At 47.5% G+C, this 19,320-nt stretch overlaps 1 protein-coding gene across 1 annotated transcript in view; it reads right to left on the reverse strand.

Moving 5' to 3' along the window:
* Nucleotides 1-18,700, reverse strand: part of CREB3L2 (cAMP responsive element binding protein 3 like 2) — a 116,068-nt gene extending 97,368 nt beyond the window's left edge. Inside the window, exon 1 of the mRNA XM_037514079.2 lies at nt 18,218-18,700. Within this exon, the coding sequence (XP_037369976.1) occupies nt 18,218-18,319 (102 nt within the window). The 5' untranslated portion in view covers nt 18,320-18,700. The remainder of the gene's footprint in view (nt 1-18,217) is intronic.
* Nucleotides 18,701-19,320: the final 620 nt, after the last annotated feature.

Genomic DNA, 19,320 nt, shown 5'->3' on the forward strand with positions numbered 1-19,320 from the left:
CTTGTTCAAAAAGGTGTCACCTGCCTGGCTTCTCTTGCAGCACTGGAGTGGCCAGTTAAATCTAAGAGGAATTTTGCTCAGGACCGCAGAGCAAGCCTTGACTATTGTAATATGGGCACTATCGCTGCACTACCCTCCCATGCTCTTCCTGCCCGGGAGGCAGATGTTTTGCGGGAGGGGAAGCAGTCATGCAGTGGTCCTGAGGCAATGCCCATGAGGACAAGGGTCTACCTGCTAAAGATGACAGAATGGAAAGGGGGGAAATCCTGGGCCTGATTGGCAGTATTCAACCACGTACACAGGTCCCGAAAAGCCTAGTTCAGGACTTCTTGATCCATTCATTATTTGGTTGCCTTACTGTATTTTATTTATTTATTTTTAAAGATTTATTTATTTATTTATACAAGAACCGGGGTACAGGTCAGATGCATAGGAGGGTGAGAGGCTTCACTAGAGACAGAGCGGAGAGCTGAACAGGCAGACGACCAAAGACACTGCTGAGGGGAGCAGCGGGGAGACAGGAGAGGTCTGCCCCGCCATGTGGGATTCTCGCCAGCCGGCCGGGATCGAACTGGCGCTGCAGAGGCTGTGGACAGCTTCACAGGGCGGAGCTCAATCGCCTGTGCCACCAGGGGAGGCCCCTTACTGTATTTTAAAGCCAACTGACAAATAGGCTTACATCTTGACACATTAGGTTTTTTTTTTTTTTTTTTTTAAATTTTATTTATTTATTATTCATGCAAGCACTGGGTACAGTCAGAAGCACTGGAAGGTGAACGAATTCACCAGAGCCAGAGCGGGGAGCAGAGCAGACAGAAGGACCGAAGTACACTGCTGAGGGGAGCAGCGGGTGGCAGGAGAGGTCTGCGCACCATGTGGGACCCTCCTCCTGTGGCCGGGGAGCAGCCGGGGATTGAACTGGCGCTGCAGAGACCGCGGGCAGCTTCGCAACCCAGCACTCAACCGCTGCGCCACCGGGGAGGCCCTTGACACATTAGGTTTTGATTATCTTTTTCTCTAAAAACAAAATTTGACTCACTTAGTAGCCTCTCAAAAGGACAATGAGAAAAAAAAAAAATCTACCTATCAGGATATTTTTCTTTTGGTTATAAAATACCGAAGAGCAAACTTCTTCAAGGAGGAATTCTGCATTTCATGAAAAACCAAAATTGAATGGCGAACCCATCTCCAAAATTGCCAGCTCCATCGAGAAGAACTTGTACAAACTCGCCAGCTCCTCTAGCTAAGGATTTTATCCCTTTGGCATTCAAGCAATGATCATGAGCAATTATTTTTTTGTGTGTTTAAAAATAATTTTTGTTTTGTTTTAAAGTAACTTCCAGGGGATGGAAATTTGGAAACAGGTTTCTAATAGCTCCCACCCAAAGCCCTACTGAAATTGCCAAAATCATAACAAGACCTTCTGGAAGGTGGCCCATTCTCATGCCAGAACCTCCAGGAAACCTCTATCAGAGAGAATGCTGGGAGTTCAGATAAGAGAAGCAACTGAGAACCCTTGTATCCCAAGAAAGCAGACTCGGGGAGGCTCTCACTGAACTCGATTTACATCAATTACTTGGAGGGGCCTCCCTGGTGGCCTAGGGGTTAAGTCTCTGTGCTATCATGCTATTGCTGCTGCAGCCTGAGTTCGATCCCCAGCCAGGGAGCTAATCCACATATGGCATAACAGACCTCTCCTGTCTCCACACTGCTCCCCTCAGCAGTGTATTTCAGTAGATCCACCTGTTGTGCTCCTCACTCTGCCTCTAGTAAATCCTCTCACCCCCACACCTCTGGTCTACACCCCAGTTCTTTTACAAAGTAAATAAATATTAAAAAAAAATTACTTGGAAAGGCTGAAGGCTGACACAACCCAGGTCAGGGGTCGGAAGGAGAGCCTGTGGTTTAAATGCGCCTCTTGCTGCAGTTTATGAACAGCATTCAAAACTGCTCTGCTGGGCAAGCGCAGGGGACAGGCAAGGCCACGGGAGAGGAGAGCCCTTCAGGCTTCTCCCTGAAGCGGGCTGAAGCACACAAGCATCCTTCTCTGTTCTTGCAGGTCCTTCTCCACTCTCCTCAGTATTAATGGATTCCTGAGATTCCACAGAAATGCTATTTATATTAGAAGAACAATGTAAACATCCTCAACCTCCAGTTGGTTTTTGGGGGATGGCAGGGACAGGAAAAGGAATGGGTCCTTCACTTCCCCCTTGTCATTTGAAGTAAGTTAACACCTGTCACCAACCCAGCCCCCTCAAAACCTACAAAGAATTTCAGTTCTGCAGTCACAGGTGCCTGAAAAATCGAAGTGTGAATTGAGTCATGCAAATCAACACTGGGCCTTGAGCCTAAAAAGATTTAGCTGAGAACTAAAGGAACTTTTAGGACATTTTTTCATCTCCCTAAATGTCTCCTAAATATCTTTGCACAATGAAGTCAACTTAGGGCAAAGGTGGTTCAAAGGCACAAACTTCTAGTTATAAAAGAAATAAGTTCTGAGAATAGACTGTCCACCATGGTTACTCTAGTTCACCAAGCAGTATGGTGCACTTGAAAGCTGCTAAGAAAGTAGAACTTCAAAGTTCTTATCACGAGGGGAAAAAAGTTGCAAGTGTGTGAGGTGATGAATTAAACTTACTGTAGTGATCACGTCCCAATATACGCACATATCAAATCACGATGCTGTGCATCCTCAACTTATACAACACTATATAGTAATCATGTCTCAATAAAACTGGAAGAAGTAGGTCACACTAGAGAGGCTTTGTTCTATTTGCTAATTTTCCCCTTCAGTTTAGAATTCAGCAAGGGTTTTCTGCCTAGATCCTCCTGGAATAATCAGAGTAGCAAAGTGGAGGACAGGAACCGGTGTCTCCGAGGTAGTGACTGTGTACCATGCAGGACAGTAATCTTTACATCATGACACTCATCCTCCACCATGACCTTGGGAAATAGCCTCACAAAGGCCCCCAGAGTAGGGGGTTGCCAGGACCAGGTGGTAAGCCCAGAGTCACTCATTCAGCACTTACTTTACTGGATACCTGTGCACTTGGGTACTGTTCTGGCAGCTTCCAAACAAATGTGCCCGTGGAGGGCCTCATGCAGAGGGGGCATGGACAGAGTCCCTAGGCCATGGTCAGACTTGTCCACCACTCCTAGGCCCCGGTCCGGTTCCATCATTTTCTCTGGGTGCCTTGTCAAAGGAGCTGGGAAGCACTGAATAAATAATTTGTCAGTGGTGATAAGAGTGATGAAGTTTGTGTTGACCCCCAAACCCCTGCTTTTTTCCCTGCAACTCTTCTCCCCCAGTGGTTGCATAACAGGGGGGTCCCCAGGAAAAGGGGAGATTCCAGGTTCCCTACCCCACCCAAGGGAGGGTGGATGAGCAGGGAGGAGAGGAAGCTGGAGAGGAGACTGGAGAAGGAAGGAAGCAGGATGGGGAGCAAGGAGGAGCCCTGGAGGAGGCACATGGAGCAGAGACATGTGAAGGAACTGCACTTGCTTCTTGGTCCTGGCCTGGTTGGAACAGATATGGGTGAGGGACGCTTGGGGAGGTTCACAATGGCAGCTTTTATCTTCATTTTGCTCCTTTTGTCCCAGATGTGCTGGGCCCCTTCTGACCCTTTTCTATGGGTCCCCACCAGAAGGTTCCTTAGACTTGCGGCTGGTTTTCTGGCCTCCGTGGCCCTGTATTGGGCCAACCCTGTTTGGCTGGACATTTGCCCATTAGGGGATGGGTAACCTCAGGTGCTTGATTTGGAAACTTATATTCTGCCTTTTCTTTGTTACACATAACCACAGGAAAGTTCCTTTCCATTAACGGTCTTGTGCACTAGAGTATATTTGGTCTTGATGCAGCAGAACCTATTTGGAGTGGGCAGGTTTGGGGGTTCTGGGGTGCCCCTCTCCTTGCCCTGAAACAGTTGAGCCATCAGCAGACAACAGGACCCTCAGCATCCCACAAGAGAAATCATAGGAAGGGGAGGAAGAAGCAAGCAAAAAACTCCGCCACGCCTGATGTATTCTCCATCTCACTTTTTTTTTTTTTTAATTTTTATTTTTTTTAAATACAGGCAAGACTGAAGAGCCCTCACAGGCAGCCTGTCAGTCTTTTTTTTTTTTTAATATTTATTTATTTATTTATACAATCCATCCCACTTCTTGACGGAGCCAAGCTTACTTTCAGAATCTTCCTATAAATCCGTATTTAAATCAAAAGAAAGTACTGAGTTTCAGTCCACCCCATGTTGTAAACATTGCTGAAAAATCTCATGGTTTTCTAGTCACTGTTCTTGTGCCGCCTTCTCATCACACAGGAAAACGCCGGGTGGCAGGGCAGGACAGCCATTACAACGTGACCCCAGAGCCCCAAGCCAGGAGGTTTGTTTCCATCTGGGTTTGGTCCTGGCCTCAGCCCCAGGCCTTCCAGCTGCTCCCAAATGTGGGTCAGGGACTGCAGGAGAGCGCTGGAAAGAAAACTTGCAAATCCAGAGCAGAACCAGAAAAACAACTTCTGGCAGTGCCTCGGAAGCGAATGCCATCTCCGGCTGCAAGTTAAAAGTCATAGCTACAAAAACGGGCAGTGGGTTCTTCAGTTATAAGAGATACAGCACTTCCCACTGTATAAGAGATACAGTGCCCAGCGCCCAAGCCATTCGTAAATGGAGAGTGGGGCAGGGGTGAGGAGAAGCGGGGGAGGGGGGGGTGGGGGGTGGGGGGGGTGTCAGGTGGCGGGGTACCATATTGAACCTTTTTCGTTGTATTCTACTGAAATCTACAAGTCTGCTTCTAATTGTTTGAAGTATTTTTTTATTAAAACAAGACAAAAAGCAGCCTACACACACACAACTCTTAAGGCTCTTGTGAGCCAATTTGGCTTCTTGTTGGACCATGAAAGGAAGCTTGTCTGTGACTAATTTTTAAAAACAAAGTTAAAATCTAAAGCTGCCACAGTTCACCCCAGCTTATGAATCCACATTCCAAAAATTTTAACAGTGGGGTGTTGACAGTGGCGTAAGTTGTGCCTGGTGGGGGGAGGGTGGGAGAGTCTGTGGGGACTCTGTGCATTCTGCCCAGTTTTGCTGTGAAACTAGAGCTGTTCTAAGAAAATGAGGTCTATTTTAACAAGTTTGTAACACAGGTGCTTCATAAGACATTTTCTTGCTGAAATCATGTGATAAAAAATCATGTTTCCCAGTCAGCCACCAGACCTACTAACCCACGCTGCAGGTGTTCTATGGGGTGAACCCTAAACCCAGGTCTCCTTGAAGGAGTCTGTTCTGCTCCAGGGTCAGAAGGGAGTGGCTGCCTGCCGCCTCTGTGCCTTCCAGAAGCAGAATTCTCCTTTCTGGTCACCCTCAGGTTTTCCATTCAGCCCCCACTGCAGAGCTCCTCCACCCACCCCTACCTCTTGCCTCCCTGGGACGACTTGAAGGTCCCAGAAGCAACATCTGGGACACAGCACAGTCCTGGGCAGGGGTGGGAACCTTTGCCCGTGCACGGCAGGTACAGGGAAGGCCACAGGGCGTCCCACCAGCGTCTCCTTGGCAGGCCCTGAAGCCAGCCCCGCTTGCACTGCACATTTTCTTTGAAGCTGCATCATTTATTTTTAAGTTCCTTCCACTGGAAAGACCTCAGGCTCACATGCTTATTATAAAACCATGTGTCCTCACCTGCCCCTATTTGTATGTCACACAAATGCAGAGCCAGTTGGAATTTTTCTCTTTTTCTACCATTTCAACATTGCTGATGCATCTGCGATCAAAGTCACCTCTAACAAGCAGTATCGGCCCGATACTTTCTCAGTGGGAAGAATCAGAAGAAATAAAGGAAGGAAAGGCCCAAACCTTGTAGTCACTTGATAGACCCTACATGCTTTTACAGGTATAATGAGTTCAGAGACCGTCCCTTTGCAGCTTCCAAAGTCTGAGGCATCAGGGACACATGCACAAACGCCTCCTCACAGACCAGAAGCACATCTGGGGACAGATGTACTCAGCCTGGACTGAAGATTGAAGAAAAGACCCTCATAGAATGGCACGGCCACCTGTGATGGTCTCTAAAGCTAATTTTGAGGATTGATTTCAATCTTGGATCAAAATAAAAAGGGGCGGAGGAAAGAAAGCAGCAGTTTAGTATATATGACACACCATGCATGTTTATTCGTTTCCTGCCCTTCTGCAGTTTCTGCTCTCCAGGGAAACAGGGCGCCCACTCCCTCACAGAAGGCCACACTGCGTGTCCACAGGGTCAGGCCACAGGGAGGTCTCTGTGGCTCTAACACACAGGAACAGGCCTGAGCTAACACACGCCTGCCCTGGGGGTGCCTGGTGGTCATCTGAAGAACACTCTCAACCCTTCTATGTCTTGACCACTCAGTGGGAGCTCCTGTTCCTTAGGATCCTGGGATGGGATTTTCTCCATATTTTCCTGTTGATTTTTCCTAAGTTCCACCTGCAGGTTCACCTGTCCCTAACACCCTATAAGTGGCCCAAGGGCTCTATCCTCCGCCTGTGTCTCTACACTCCTCTTGCTCACTCTCACGTCACCTCCCTGGAAGACTGGCTTTCCTTCTCCCCATTAGATTCCTAACCCCCCATATCTACATCTCCACTCCTGACCTTTCTCCAGAACTCTAGACGACCCACATTTTTGCCGGCCTTTTAGGGTCTCTTTCCTGAATGTTTGCATGTGCATCAGAATCACCATGTCAAAAACTGAACTTATCACCCTCCCCGCAAAACTTCCCCTATGAATATTCCCCTTCTAGGTCAACAGCAGCAACATGAACTTTGTTGGCTACATCAGAAAACAAGGCGTCTCCCATATTCCTCCCTTACCCCCCCCAAGATACCTCCTAACCCTTCTGACATCCCTGAGCATCTCCCTGGTCCTCTTGGCATCTTGTTCTACTTCATGGAGGAAACAGAAGCCAACAGATCATCTTGTCACCATGATTTCTGCCTTTCAATTCATCTTTCATAACCTAGGATTTCCTTTCTGACATATATTTCACTTCTATCCCTCTCTTATTAGAAGTCTTAAAAGCCTCCCAACTGTAATGTCTGCAAAAGAATGGCCAACTGGCTCTCCATACTCCCCAAAGAGCACCCTGCTCTCAGCTACTATTTGAGATTCCCAGAATCAACCAGGAAGATTCCCAGAATCAACCAGGACTTTGTACACATTCCTACCCTGCCCCTGCTGTGCCCACTGCCTGGGGAACTATTGATACTTCAGAGCCACCCATTAAACCTGCTCTGCAACATGTTTTCCAGCTCTTCATCTCCTTTAGATTTGGTATTCCATCCTCCGTGCTCCAGCAATACCTTGAACACTGCTCTACTGCAAAACATACACCAATATGTAATGATTCATCATTTAACGACTTGTTGATATGTCTCCCTTCCACTCTATTGGGAGAGTTCCAAGGTCGAGAATGTATATCCTGCCGCCTAGAACACATACCGGTTTAAAAAGCAGTTCATTAAGTTCCTCCAATTGGAGGAAGGACCAGCTGTAAGAGACGTTTCCCCAGGATGCACGGACAGGAAGCAAGGGGAAGGAAAGGGTTAATGGTTGAACTTTAAGACCTATGATTGGAAACTGTGGATTTGAATTTCTGCTTCAGCAAACTGGCCAGTGAAAAAGCATTTTCATCACAATTCCTTATTTCCTCCAAGTTTTCTAAAAACATCAGCCTATCCATTTGAATCCTGCAGCCTTTCTCTCAGCCAAAAGGAATTTCCCTTTAAACAAAAACTATTCAGACATTTCCAAGATATGAAATGTTAAAAAACCAGGATTTTCCACTCAGACAACTAGGAAATTGTTTGTGGATTTTTTTTTCCCCAGACTCCTTTTATTTGCCAAGGAGTCTGAAGAGGGTTTTTTTTTTTTTCCTAATGTTAAAAAAAATGTTTCCTACCTCTGTGCCTCCCTGTTTTTCCATTCCTTAATTTGTCTGGGTTTTACTGAACTGAAGCAAGGTTTTAAGTCAGAAAACAGAGGCTACAAAATGCAAAACTATACTTGCAAGTGAGTTGCCTAAATGAAACAGACAACAAATGACTCATCTGAAATCACCCATTTTTTAAAGATGAGACTTTCAAGGGGAAGAAGGTGAAACTCACGTACTTAAGAGCATATAAGACAAATGCAGCATTTTAAAGGTGGGGAAACTGAGGCCTAGGATGGGAAGTAACTTGCACTACAATGAGTTCACACATTAACATGCTTTCTGCTCAAAGAAAAACTTCTAAGAGACACCAAGGGTACTTTTAACTAGAAGCAGCAGAGACATCTGAGAGGCTCAGAGGAATCCCTCTCAACTCTTAAAAAAAAAAAAAAAAAAAATCAAAGCTCTTCAGTAATACCAGCGAAGTTTAGATAAATAAATTACTCCAGACTAGAGCAACTCAAAGACAGGCAATTCAGCACAAGGCCATTGGAAATGAACTGGACTGGACCGCAGCTATACAAAGGAGTAAATGGTATGTGCATGATCTAAGATGTTAGCGCTCCCTTTGCACTGACCTTCCACTCTCCTGAGAAATTAGACATATCAACATAGAACAACACAAAGGGTTTCCCAAGCCAAAGACTAAGCCAAAGTCAGTCAAAACACAGCCTGCATCTGACAGGCGGCACTGGCTCTGGAAACAGCTGTGTCTCTGTAACAACCCATGAACTTCTCACGGGTTTACCCTGCAGGAGAGCTGACTCACTAAACATTCCCTGAGATAAATGGGGTGCAATGATAAGGGAGGGATCAAAGTGTTCCCATCTCCTCTTTGTCAGAGTAATGCATCCTAAAGATTCAAGGGTTACCGGGCCAGAGCTGCTGACAGCTAATGAGGGTCCAGCAGAATCTTCGGTCATATTCCAGAGCTCCCACTTTCTGTCTATAGACACACAACAGATAGAAAGATCTGAGAACCAGCAGTATTGAAGTCCACAGCAGAGCCCAGGGGAGCTCGGCTATTCTGTACAAACAGAACAGCAGGTCAAGGACCAAACACTCACATGTAGTGGGTGGTGAGAAAGGACTAAGGCCATCAGAGTGTCAATGTAAGAATGACTCACAAGACCTGTGGGCAAGGCTGCCTAGTGTTTCCATGAGGCCTAGCAGGAAAGGTAAGGAAAGAGCAGTGAACTTAGCACTTAGAGAGAAGCCAGAAGGCCTTCTGGCAGCTGCACCAACCAGAACGTAAAGGGCACAGGGTAAGTAGGAAGTAAGGAACTGGAGGTCAAGGCTATTGAACACTTGTCTGAGAAAACCTGGCAGTAAACAAGAGAGAAAAAGTGAACAAGGATCTGGCAAACATGTGTTCAAGACAGAGACCTGTGTTTACAGCAGCAGGTGGAAGCCGGGGAAGAGAGGAAACGAGAATGCATGAAAGAGAATAATTACAGGTCGTCGGTTCTTCCTGAATGATGTCAGACACCCAAGGTTGAGACAGCTCTCCCTCAGAGAGGAGTTCCACTCAGAAGAGAAGGTGGAAAGTGTATTTACTATGGGCCAGGTGGTGACATGTAAAGAAACTAAGACTCCAAGAGGTGAGGTGACTCAGGCAAGGTCACCAGAGAGCCAGTGGCCCTTAGCTCCAAGTCTGCTGGGCTCAGGAGCACACCTTTTCCATGACACTGCCTTCAAATCCACTCCAGTGGAAACTGGGGCTGTTACACAATGCCCTACCCTCCCTTCTTGTTCTGGAAACTAAACAAGAAAAAAATATTGACCTGATATTACCCGTCACATTCATACTAAAATTTTAAGTTGGGAGAAACACTGACAAGAATCCAGAGTTTAAAAAAAAAAAAAAAGAACTGGTCCAAGGTTCACCCAAAGAAGGTATCTCTCATTTCCTCTCAATCCTGACTCTACCCCTCAGTCATAAGATCACTCAATGGGACAGTTCAGACACCCCAGGCCACCCACCCCACCAAATGTCCAGACAAGGCACAGGGCTATTTGCCCAAGACAATCAACAGACAGGCCAGAGCTGTGCCGGGTTGAGGCAGGCAGTTCAAGCTGCAAACAGGCACACGTGGCCTTATCAATATTTGAACAGCCATACGCAACTGGAAAAACAGCCTCTTGAAAAATGTCATTCGGCTTCCCACGTGCTGACATGAGAGCATGTGGGCCTTAAGCGGAACAAGTCATTCTTGTCTCGCATGGAGGGCATCAGTACAGTCTTGGTATTTGACCCTGATGCAGAGAGTTCAGATAATATAGTTCATTGTACATTTCTTAATGAGGTGGGACACAATAGCCCCCCCTCTGGGAAGACCCTTGCATGCATTTCAAAGAGGTTGTTCCTGTCTCCTTATCGTTTTCCTTCAAAGGGTGTTGTTAGCACAGGTAAGAAATATTCTTAGAGCTTTCCAAGTGGCTCAGCACTTGGCTTGATTTTTCATTCCCAAGGCTAATTGTTGTGGATTTTAAAACATTTTCCATTTGCTAACCAATCTTTGTAAGAAAAATAGTCATTGGTCAAACAGTCATTAGTTAAAGAAAGAACTGCCAACTCAAACTGTTTTACTAATAATCAGCACAAAGGAGCAGGCTAGTTGAGCCAATATCGCCTCCATTCCCATATGACTAATCAAAGCAGACCATGTAAACCCCTTCCCAGCCACTGATCATGTGATCTGATCCTTGCCAATAAAGCTCAAACAGAAATCAACTGACAGGCTTCTGGGAACAAGTTCCTTCCACCCTAAAAAGGAACACGAAGAAGACATGACCTCTTTTTCCTCTGGATATTGGCATTTTGAATTGGAACACCTGAAACTCATCAATACAAGATGCCTTCTGGTTGGATGCAACCTGAAGATGAAATAGAGAGGTAGGGGGCCTCCCTGGTGGCACAGGGGTTAAAGACAGTTCTATCAAGCTATAGCCAGCCACTGCACCATGAGCTTGATTCCCCAGCCTGCTGGGGAGGTGACCCACATGGTGCAGCAGACCTCTCCTGTCTTGCCTGCTGTCCCCCAGCAGTGTATTTCAGTCAGTCTGCCTGTTCTGTTCCCCACTCTGGTGAATGTTCTCACCCCCGGTACCTCTGGTCTGCACCCCAGTTCTTATATGCATAAATAAATAAATCTTTAAAAAAAAAAAAGAAAGAGATCAACAGGTAGGGAGGTAGACCCTAGGACCATGGTAACCCTGAAGGGCTGCTGAATCAGCCTTGCAACAAGACATGCCCGTGTACTTACCTTAAAAGTAACCAGAATCAGTTTCCAGTTGCTTGCGGCTGCAAGCATTGTCATTTGATTCATTTCTCCTGCAAAAGCAACTTCACTCCAGAACTCACTGCTCCCATAGACTAGGATTACACTGGGATCTTCCAGAAAAGAGATCAGGGACAAAACCCAGTGCTGTCCCCTCACCTTTCAGGACTATGCCCAAGTCTACCATCCTCCAACATGTGTTAACACCATCAGAACAATTTCAGGAGAATCATAAACTGGATCCAAGACTTTTCACCAAGTCAATGAAAATCCTTTAGATCATAGTTAAATCGACAACACATGTGCAAGGCTTCCTCATGAACCAGGACCACATGCTTGGAATAGAAGAGGGGCAGTGACTATCCTCCTGCCCCCCAATGTAGTTCCCCTGCTACCTGGTTATTGCCTTAAGCTCTCCATGTAGACATTCACCCTGTTTTTTTTTTTTTTAAAGATTTATTTATTTATGCATATAAGAACTAGGGTACAGGACAGAGGTGTGTGGCAGGAGTGTGTGTAAGAGGATTCACCAGAGACAAAATGGGGAAGAGAACAGGCAGATTGACTGAAAACATTACTGAGGGGAACAGCGGGCAAGACAGGAGTGGTCTGCTGTGCCAGGTGGGTATCTCTCTGGCTGGGGATCGAACTCATGCTGCAGTGGCTGTGGATAACTTCACAGATTGTATCTTAACCCCTTGCACCACCAGGAGGCCCTCACCCTTTTAACATGAGTTGTTCATTATAAATGCCAATTTAGGGGTTATATGATAATCCTTACTAATATTTAAGTTTTTAGTAAAAGTTTATTAAATCTTTCCTAAGAACGAAATTTAAGAAGTGGAATTGGAATGAGGCATCATCTAGTCAGCAATTGAGGCCCAGAGGGAGGGAAACACACAAGGGTGAAGGGGTAGAAAGAGGAAGCAAGACCCTTGAAGACATATACAGGTTCAGAATTCTGTCTCCTACTAGAACTCATTAGAGCTTTGCCCTGAGTCTTGGAGCCCTGTAATTGCAAATTTGCATAGAATAATTTATTTATTTATTTGTTTGTTTGTTTGTTTATACAAGCACTGGGTACAGTCAGAAGCACGGGAGGGTGAGAGAATTCACCAGAGCCAGAGCGGGGAGCAGAGCAGGCAGAAGGACCGAAGTCACTGCTGAGGGGAGCAGCGGGCGGCAGGAGAGGTCTGTGCGCCATGTGGGACCCTCCTCTGGTGGCCGGGGAGCAGCCGGGGATCGAACCGGCGCCGCAGAGGCTGCGGGCAGCTTCGCAACCCAGCGCTCAACCGCTGCGCCACCGGGGAGGCCCTGCATAGAATAATTTTTGAACACTCCTAGACCCTTCCCTTCCAAGCTACCAAATCATACCAAATAGGAATGCTCTACTTTCAGATAGCGGGGAAATCTGTGCTTTATTTTATTTGCAGAAGTCAGGTGATAAGAAATAATATTCTCAGGCCTCTGTGGTGGCACAGGGGTTAAAGTCTCAGCGCTATCAAGGTATTGGCAGCCACTGCAGCCTGAGTTTGATCCCCGGCCAGGGAGCTACCCACATGGCACAGCAGACCTCTCCTCTCTTGCCCGCTGCTCCCCTCAGCAGTGTGTTTCAGTGGATCTGCCTGTTCTGCTCCCCACTATGTCTCCGGTGAATCCTCTCACGCCCCACACCTCTGGCCTACACCCCAGCTCTTGTATGCACAAATAAATAAATCTTTTAAAAAAAAGAAATAATATTCTCAAGGTATAACGGCCCTGATCTTTGGAACTTGGCCAGGGCTGATAATAGGAGCAAACATGAAACCAAAAGCGTCAATATCCCACTGGAGACCTATCAGTCTCAGGACCAGCTGGGAGGAAGAGGAACCCACCATCCTGGGAGATGAGTCAACTCTGTTCCGGCTATCAGCGATAGATGTGAAAGCCAGATGACCTTCCCGTCCAGGAACCAGGCAGGCTGAACATTCCTTAGCTGTCTACCTACTGCTGTGGGGCATCAGTCATTTCACCTGAAGAACTAACTGGATATAAAATTTTAGTAGTATTAACCACTAAATAATTTTTATAAAAATCAGGATGTATATGAATTGAACATTTGAGAAAACAAGCAGTGCTTCTGTCATTGACTTTTTGCAAAGACTTAGTAGTCCCTACTGCATGTGCCTTAAAAAGATAAAAATCAATTGGGCCTCCCCTGGTGGCGCAGCGGTTGAGCGCTGGGCTGCGAAGCTGCCCCCAGCCTCTGCAGCGCCAGTTCCCCGGCCACCGGGGAGGGTCCAATCAAAAAAAAAGATAAAAATCAATAAATCCCTATATTCCAGACCTCTAAGCTAAAATGTGAAAATTACAAAGAGCACAAAGTTGATCACACACAAACCCACTGTTAATCCTCTGCCCTGGGAGTCCCTTCCCACCAAGCACTCCGCCTGCTTCCTCTCTCTTCATCCAAGACCTACAAGTGGTGTTGAACTTAACCAAATCACCAGATCCCTCTTCTGCCCTCAAGGAAACTCAGGCCCCAGGGACCTCTAGTCCAGTCTTATGGGTTGCCTTTCAGTTGTAATTTTTCACCTTCTAAATACATTTAGGAGGTAAAAGTTTGAACAGAACAAAAGGGATAGTTGTAAATAACTCTCCCTCTCTTGACCTCCAGACGCCCAAGTCCCCTGGCCAGAAACAATCAATTACCCATCTCTTGAGCATATTTCCAGATATGGTGTGTGCACATACAATATACACACTATAAATTTGCTCTTTATATTGCAAAATTGTGAATACTCACAAATGTGTTTTACCCAGAACCTTCTAGAAACATACCATCTTTGTAGAAATAGCCAACATCCAAGAGGCTTGGGGAAAGGGACAGGCTTTCTCCCAATGATTTCAAACATTGAGGCACACTCTCCTCATGTTTCTATGTGCCTCTTTTCTCAACCTACTTTTAGCTTACATCCACTCTAGAAGCAACCAACAGCTTCCACAAAAATGCTACTCACTGACTTAAAAATACTCATCGGTATGGAACCCTTTTTTAAGCTTTTAGAGGAAGCCCAAAGCTGTCACAACTAGAACTAACCAGCAAGTTCACATTTGCTTCATTGTTTTGTAGACTATGAACTTGTCTCCTCTAAGCCTTTGTCCTTCTTGGACCAAGAATTCTTCATAACTAAGCAAATGAGAAAAACACTGGCATTGCTGGCTCAAAAAGGGCAGTCTCAGACCGCATAATCCCAGCCTCAGGCAACCTGAGGCTTCTCTGTTTTTAAAATCAGGTGGTGGCTGGTTTTGCTAGGGCCTTAGGCACCCTGCCTGTGCTAGCTCCCTCCCCTAGTGCAAAAGAAGGGACTGAGCAGGGAAGGGGTGGTGGCTGATCCTGGCAGCTGGCAAGGTACGCAATGAAATCTCAGGTGTCTTCGGGCTCAGCGACTTTTAACTCTCCAGTCACCCTCTCCCATCCTCTTACCTTACAGCATGTGGGCAACAACTTGGACTTTGGAGACAGGCAGACCTGAATTTGAATTCTGGGTCTCTCACTAATTAGCTGGGAGACCTTCACCCCACTACTTAAACTATTAAGTTTTCTTTAAAAAAAAAAAAGATTATTTATGCATATAAGAACTGGGGTACAGGCCAGAGGTATATGGGGGGGGGGGTGAGAAGATTCTCCAGAGACAGAGTGGGGAACAAAACAGGCGGATAGACTGAAATACACTGCTGAAGGGAGCAGGGGGCAAGACAGGAGAGGTCTGCTGTGCCATGTGGGTAGCTCCCTGGCTGGGGATTGAACTCGTGCTGCAGTGGCTGCAGATAGCTTCATAGGTTGTGTCTTAACCTCTTGTGCCACCAGGGAGGCCCTATTAAGTTTTCTTGTCTGCAAACTGAGACTAAAAATGGCTGCCTCGTGGTCACACAGAGGGCTCAGTAGCATCATTCTTGTAAACAGTAAACACAGCACCTTCCTTTCAGCAGGGACAGTGGCATAATCTGATCTGATGCAAAATAGAAACACAGGACTCTTTTTTCAAAAATTAGTAAGGATTTCAAGATGGTGACAACAGAACATCTAAGTGAGGGGCCCTGCAGGGGCGCACGGGTAGCAGACCCAGTAGCGAGTAGCCAGCCCTCCCTTTCAGCTAATAAAGGCTCATTAGACAGTAGCTATTATCTTATCTTTCCACTTCCCTAACTAACATCTGCACTTTAGCCACCCTACAGGCTTTCTTCTCCCCGTATATAATGACCCATCCACTCAACTTGGAAAGAGCAACGGGCCATTCCCAAAACAGGCATTGTGACTCAGAAGTAACCTGCATTTAAATAGAAAATAACTAACCAAACTGGGGGACCTAAAACAGAAGGGAATGCTGCCATAGGCTTGTGCCAGAAACACTCCCAACAAGGGCCTCTGCTCTGGCTTTTCATCCTGCTGCGCTAACATTCTTACCTCCTTCAAGCCTTTGTTTAGACTCTCTATGGAGGCTTATTCTGATCCCTGAATTCAATATCATATTTTTTCCTTACTCCATTCTGTTTATTCCCTTTACCCCTAACTTTTACCTTGTCCATAGCACTTAAAATGTCTAACAGAGGCCTCCCTGGTGGCACAAGGGGTTAAGAAACAACCTATGAAACTATCCACACGAGTTCGATCCCCGGCCAGGAATCTACCCACATGGAGCAGCAGACCTCTCTTGACTGGCCCGCTGCTCTCCTCAGCAGTGTATTTCAGTCAGTCTGCCTGTTCTGTTCCCCACCCTGCCTCTGGTGAATCCTCTCACCTCTGGCCTGCACCCCAGCTCTCGTGTGCATAAATAATCTTTTTTAAAAATGTCTAATAGAAAATATCACTTATTTCTCTATTATTTATTATTCATTATCTCCCCCTATGCACGCACACACACACACATACACACACACACACAGAGGAATTTAAGTTTCTCAAGGTCAGGAAGTTATCTCTGCTTTTGTTCATTGATGTATTTTAAATGTTTGACACATAGAAGAAATTCAGTAACTATTAACTGGAAGGAATAAGTGTCTGAATGAATATATAATCAGGTCATCTTCTCCTACATGGAGATTCACCAGGTCAGACCTTCCCACACTAATGACTGTAATAATCACCTCTGCAACTGGCTACCCAACAGAGTTCAAAAACAGATGGGAAAGTTTTCTATTTTCAAATCTCTCCCAAACCCCCCTCGTTTAGAGGGAATATAATCCATTTGCCTCTGCTACTAAATCCAATACCTATCAACACAAATTCATGTACACAGTTTGCTGGCAAAAACTTACAGTGATGAGTGGCTGCCCAGAAGAGAGACATGTCCCTAAGTGGCGACATAAAGGTCATTTAAAAAAAATAAAATTAGGGGCCTCCCTGTGGCGCAGGGTTAAAGTCTCAGCGCTATCAAGTTATCCCAGCCACTGCAGCCTGAGTTCAAACCCCAGGAAGGAAGCTAACCCACATGGCACAGCAGACCTCTCCTGTCTCACCCACTGCTCCCCTCACCAGTGTATTTCAGTGGTTCCGCCTGTTCTGTTCCCCACTCTGTGAATCCTCTCACCGCACCCCTGCCCCGGCACCTCTGGCCTGTACCCCAGTTCTTGTATGCATAAATAAATAAATCTTTAAAAAAAAAAAAAGAATAAATGAGAAGAGCTGACTCTTAGCAAATGGTTCAAATGCAGCCCATGTCAGTTGAAACATCTGGAGCCCCAATTATCAGATGATATCTGAGGACCAACATGCTCCAAGGTCTGTACAGATGACAGGAAGCACATCTGGGCCCCCAGAGAAAGGCTCAGTGAGTGAGCTTGCCCGGTCACGCTGCACACTTTTGCCCCAGCGTGAACTACCACACCCTCTCATCCCTGCAGTCTGCATTTTAAAACCAGCCATTTCTAGCCACTACCAAAGCTTTGGTGGGAGTAGCAGGAGGCCCTCGTCTTTTTTCCCAAAATAACGTCAGCCAGAGGCAAAGGCCAAAGAGGAGGAGTCTGCAGGCCATTTTGCAGAAGTTTCAAATATCCTGGCACTGACCCCATTCAAAGAATCCTGATGGGGAAGCAGCCAAGCCTCTCCTTTTCTCATTAGCGTTCTCTCTTCCTTTCTCTAATTGCAAACTTCTGCACTGGTAAGAAAGAAACAAAGAGATCTCACAGAAAGTCATATTATCAGTGCTGGCTGTTGCAAACAAACATGCCTTCTGCAAATGTAATACCCAAAAATTTAAATGGAAAACTTTAGAAGAAATATGGATATGCCCCGTGATTTATTCCCAGTGGGCTCTCTGAGCAGGAAGACTGAGCAAGGAACGGGTGAGCTGTCCCACCTTCTCCAAAGCCTTTCTGAAATATGCAGCTGCCTCACAGTTTCCAAACTCCTGGGCTGATCTTGCCTCTGAAAAGGGAGGAAGCAGATACTTGGCTGGTCAGTTAAGGAAGCCAAATAAAGCAGTCTTCCTCCTCATGAGAAAGGGCCTTTCCTACACACGCGCACACACACACACACTTTTTACAATATAAGACCATAAAGGAGACCACGAGACAGGGAAACAGTGAGACAGACAGACAGAGACAAAGAGAGAATATAACAGCGAAAGAAAGAAAAACTCAGCTTGACTTTGTCCGGGTTTTAAAACCCTTGCCACAAAAATCAGCTGCAAACTAAACAGAGGCTTCTTATTCTCCAGACACCGATGCCCTGCGCGGCGCACAGCGCTGCCAGCGACAGGACCTGACGCCGCAGATGTGAACCCGCCTCGGGGGCCGGGTGGGAGCACAAATCTCGGAAGAAGAGGCCAAGTGTCATTCCCACGGCCGAGCGCCCCCCAGAGCCAGCTGCCCACCTCCCCCTGCCCAGGTGGAGGAGCCCCCCTCTGCCCTCTCTCCGGCTGGCCGAGCCTTCCCCACGGGCGAGCTCCCGGCCCGCAGTCCCCCCGCCGTGGGGGCCCCCGCGCCCCGCAGTGCTCACCGTGTGGTACATGAGCGCCTCGGTCTCCCCGGGCTCTGACAGCTCGCTCAGCTTGCGGTCCCACTGCAGGGCGCCCTGCTCCCCGCTCTCCAGCACCTCCATGGCGGTCGGGGCGCGCGGGCCGGGGATGCTGAGGGCAGGAGGGGCGCGGGCGGGGCCGCGGCGCAGGGGGGTCGGCCCGCGCGTGTGAGTGTGTGTGCGCGTGTGAGTGTGTGTGCACGCGTGTGGCTTGTGCACGCAGGGGGGAGACACCCCGCTCCCCAGCCGGACACTCCCGAGGGCTCCCGTCCGGTGTCCTCCGAGATCTGGGGGTCCCCGGGGAGACACTGTCCGAGGACCGGGTCGAAGGCTGCAGGGTTTAGAGCAGGGGGCGCCTCCGGGATACCGGCCGGAGACCAGCTTTCATCCCGAGAAACCCCTTCGCCACAGCCCGCTCCCCACTACGGCTCCACACACAAACTTTGAGACTCCCCGGAGCGCCCAGCTCGGTTCCCGGACCAGCTGCGGCTCCGCCTCCCTCCGGGACACTGACCAATCGCAGGCGCACGCCGCCAGAGCTACCCAATCAGAAGTCGATCCCGCCACCCTGTCCCGCCCCCAAAGGCAGGGACGCGGGAAGTCTCCGCCCAGACCCTGGAATGTGGGCCGGGCGCGCCGTTGACGTCACCCGGGTCCTCCCCCAGCCCGGGCAGGGACAGCCGCGGGCCGTCTGCGGCCGGGGGCCAATGAAGTGCTCGGATCGTTAGTGAAAGACTGGAGCCTCGACCAATGAAAAAGGGGCACCGAGAAGGGACAGCCAATCAAATAGCGACAAGAATACATTTTATTGAGGAGGGCGGGGAAGCGTCCGCCTGCAAATCTGCAGAATTAGAGATGCTGCTGCTGTAAATACTCTCCAGTGCGTCAGCTCATTGGAGTCGGGATTTTTAAAAAAGGAATCACCTGTTATGAGGAAAGATGAATATTTCCCATTGGACAGGGCCGTATTAGTGCAGTTCTAGCAAGTTGGTGCCTGTTCTTCGTGGTTTTCGCCCTCATTCTGCTCAACTCGGTTTTTATGGGCTTCACTTGCTCTTTTATTGTGTTTTCCTCACATTTACTCG

This window comes from Talpa occidentalis, unplaced genomic scaffold (assembly GCF_014898055.3).
Source record: "Talpa occidentalis isolate TD23 unplaced genomic scaffold, MPIMG_talOcc4v2.1, whole genome shotgun sequence".
NCBI lineage: Eukaryota > Metazoa > Chordata > Mammalia > Eulipotyphla > Talpidae > Talpa > Talpa occidentalis.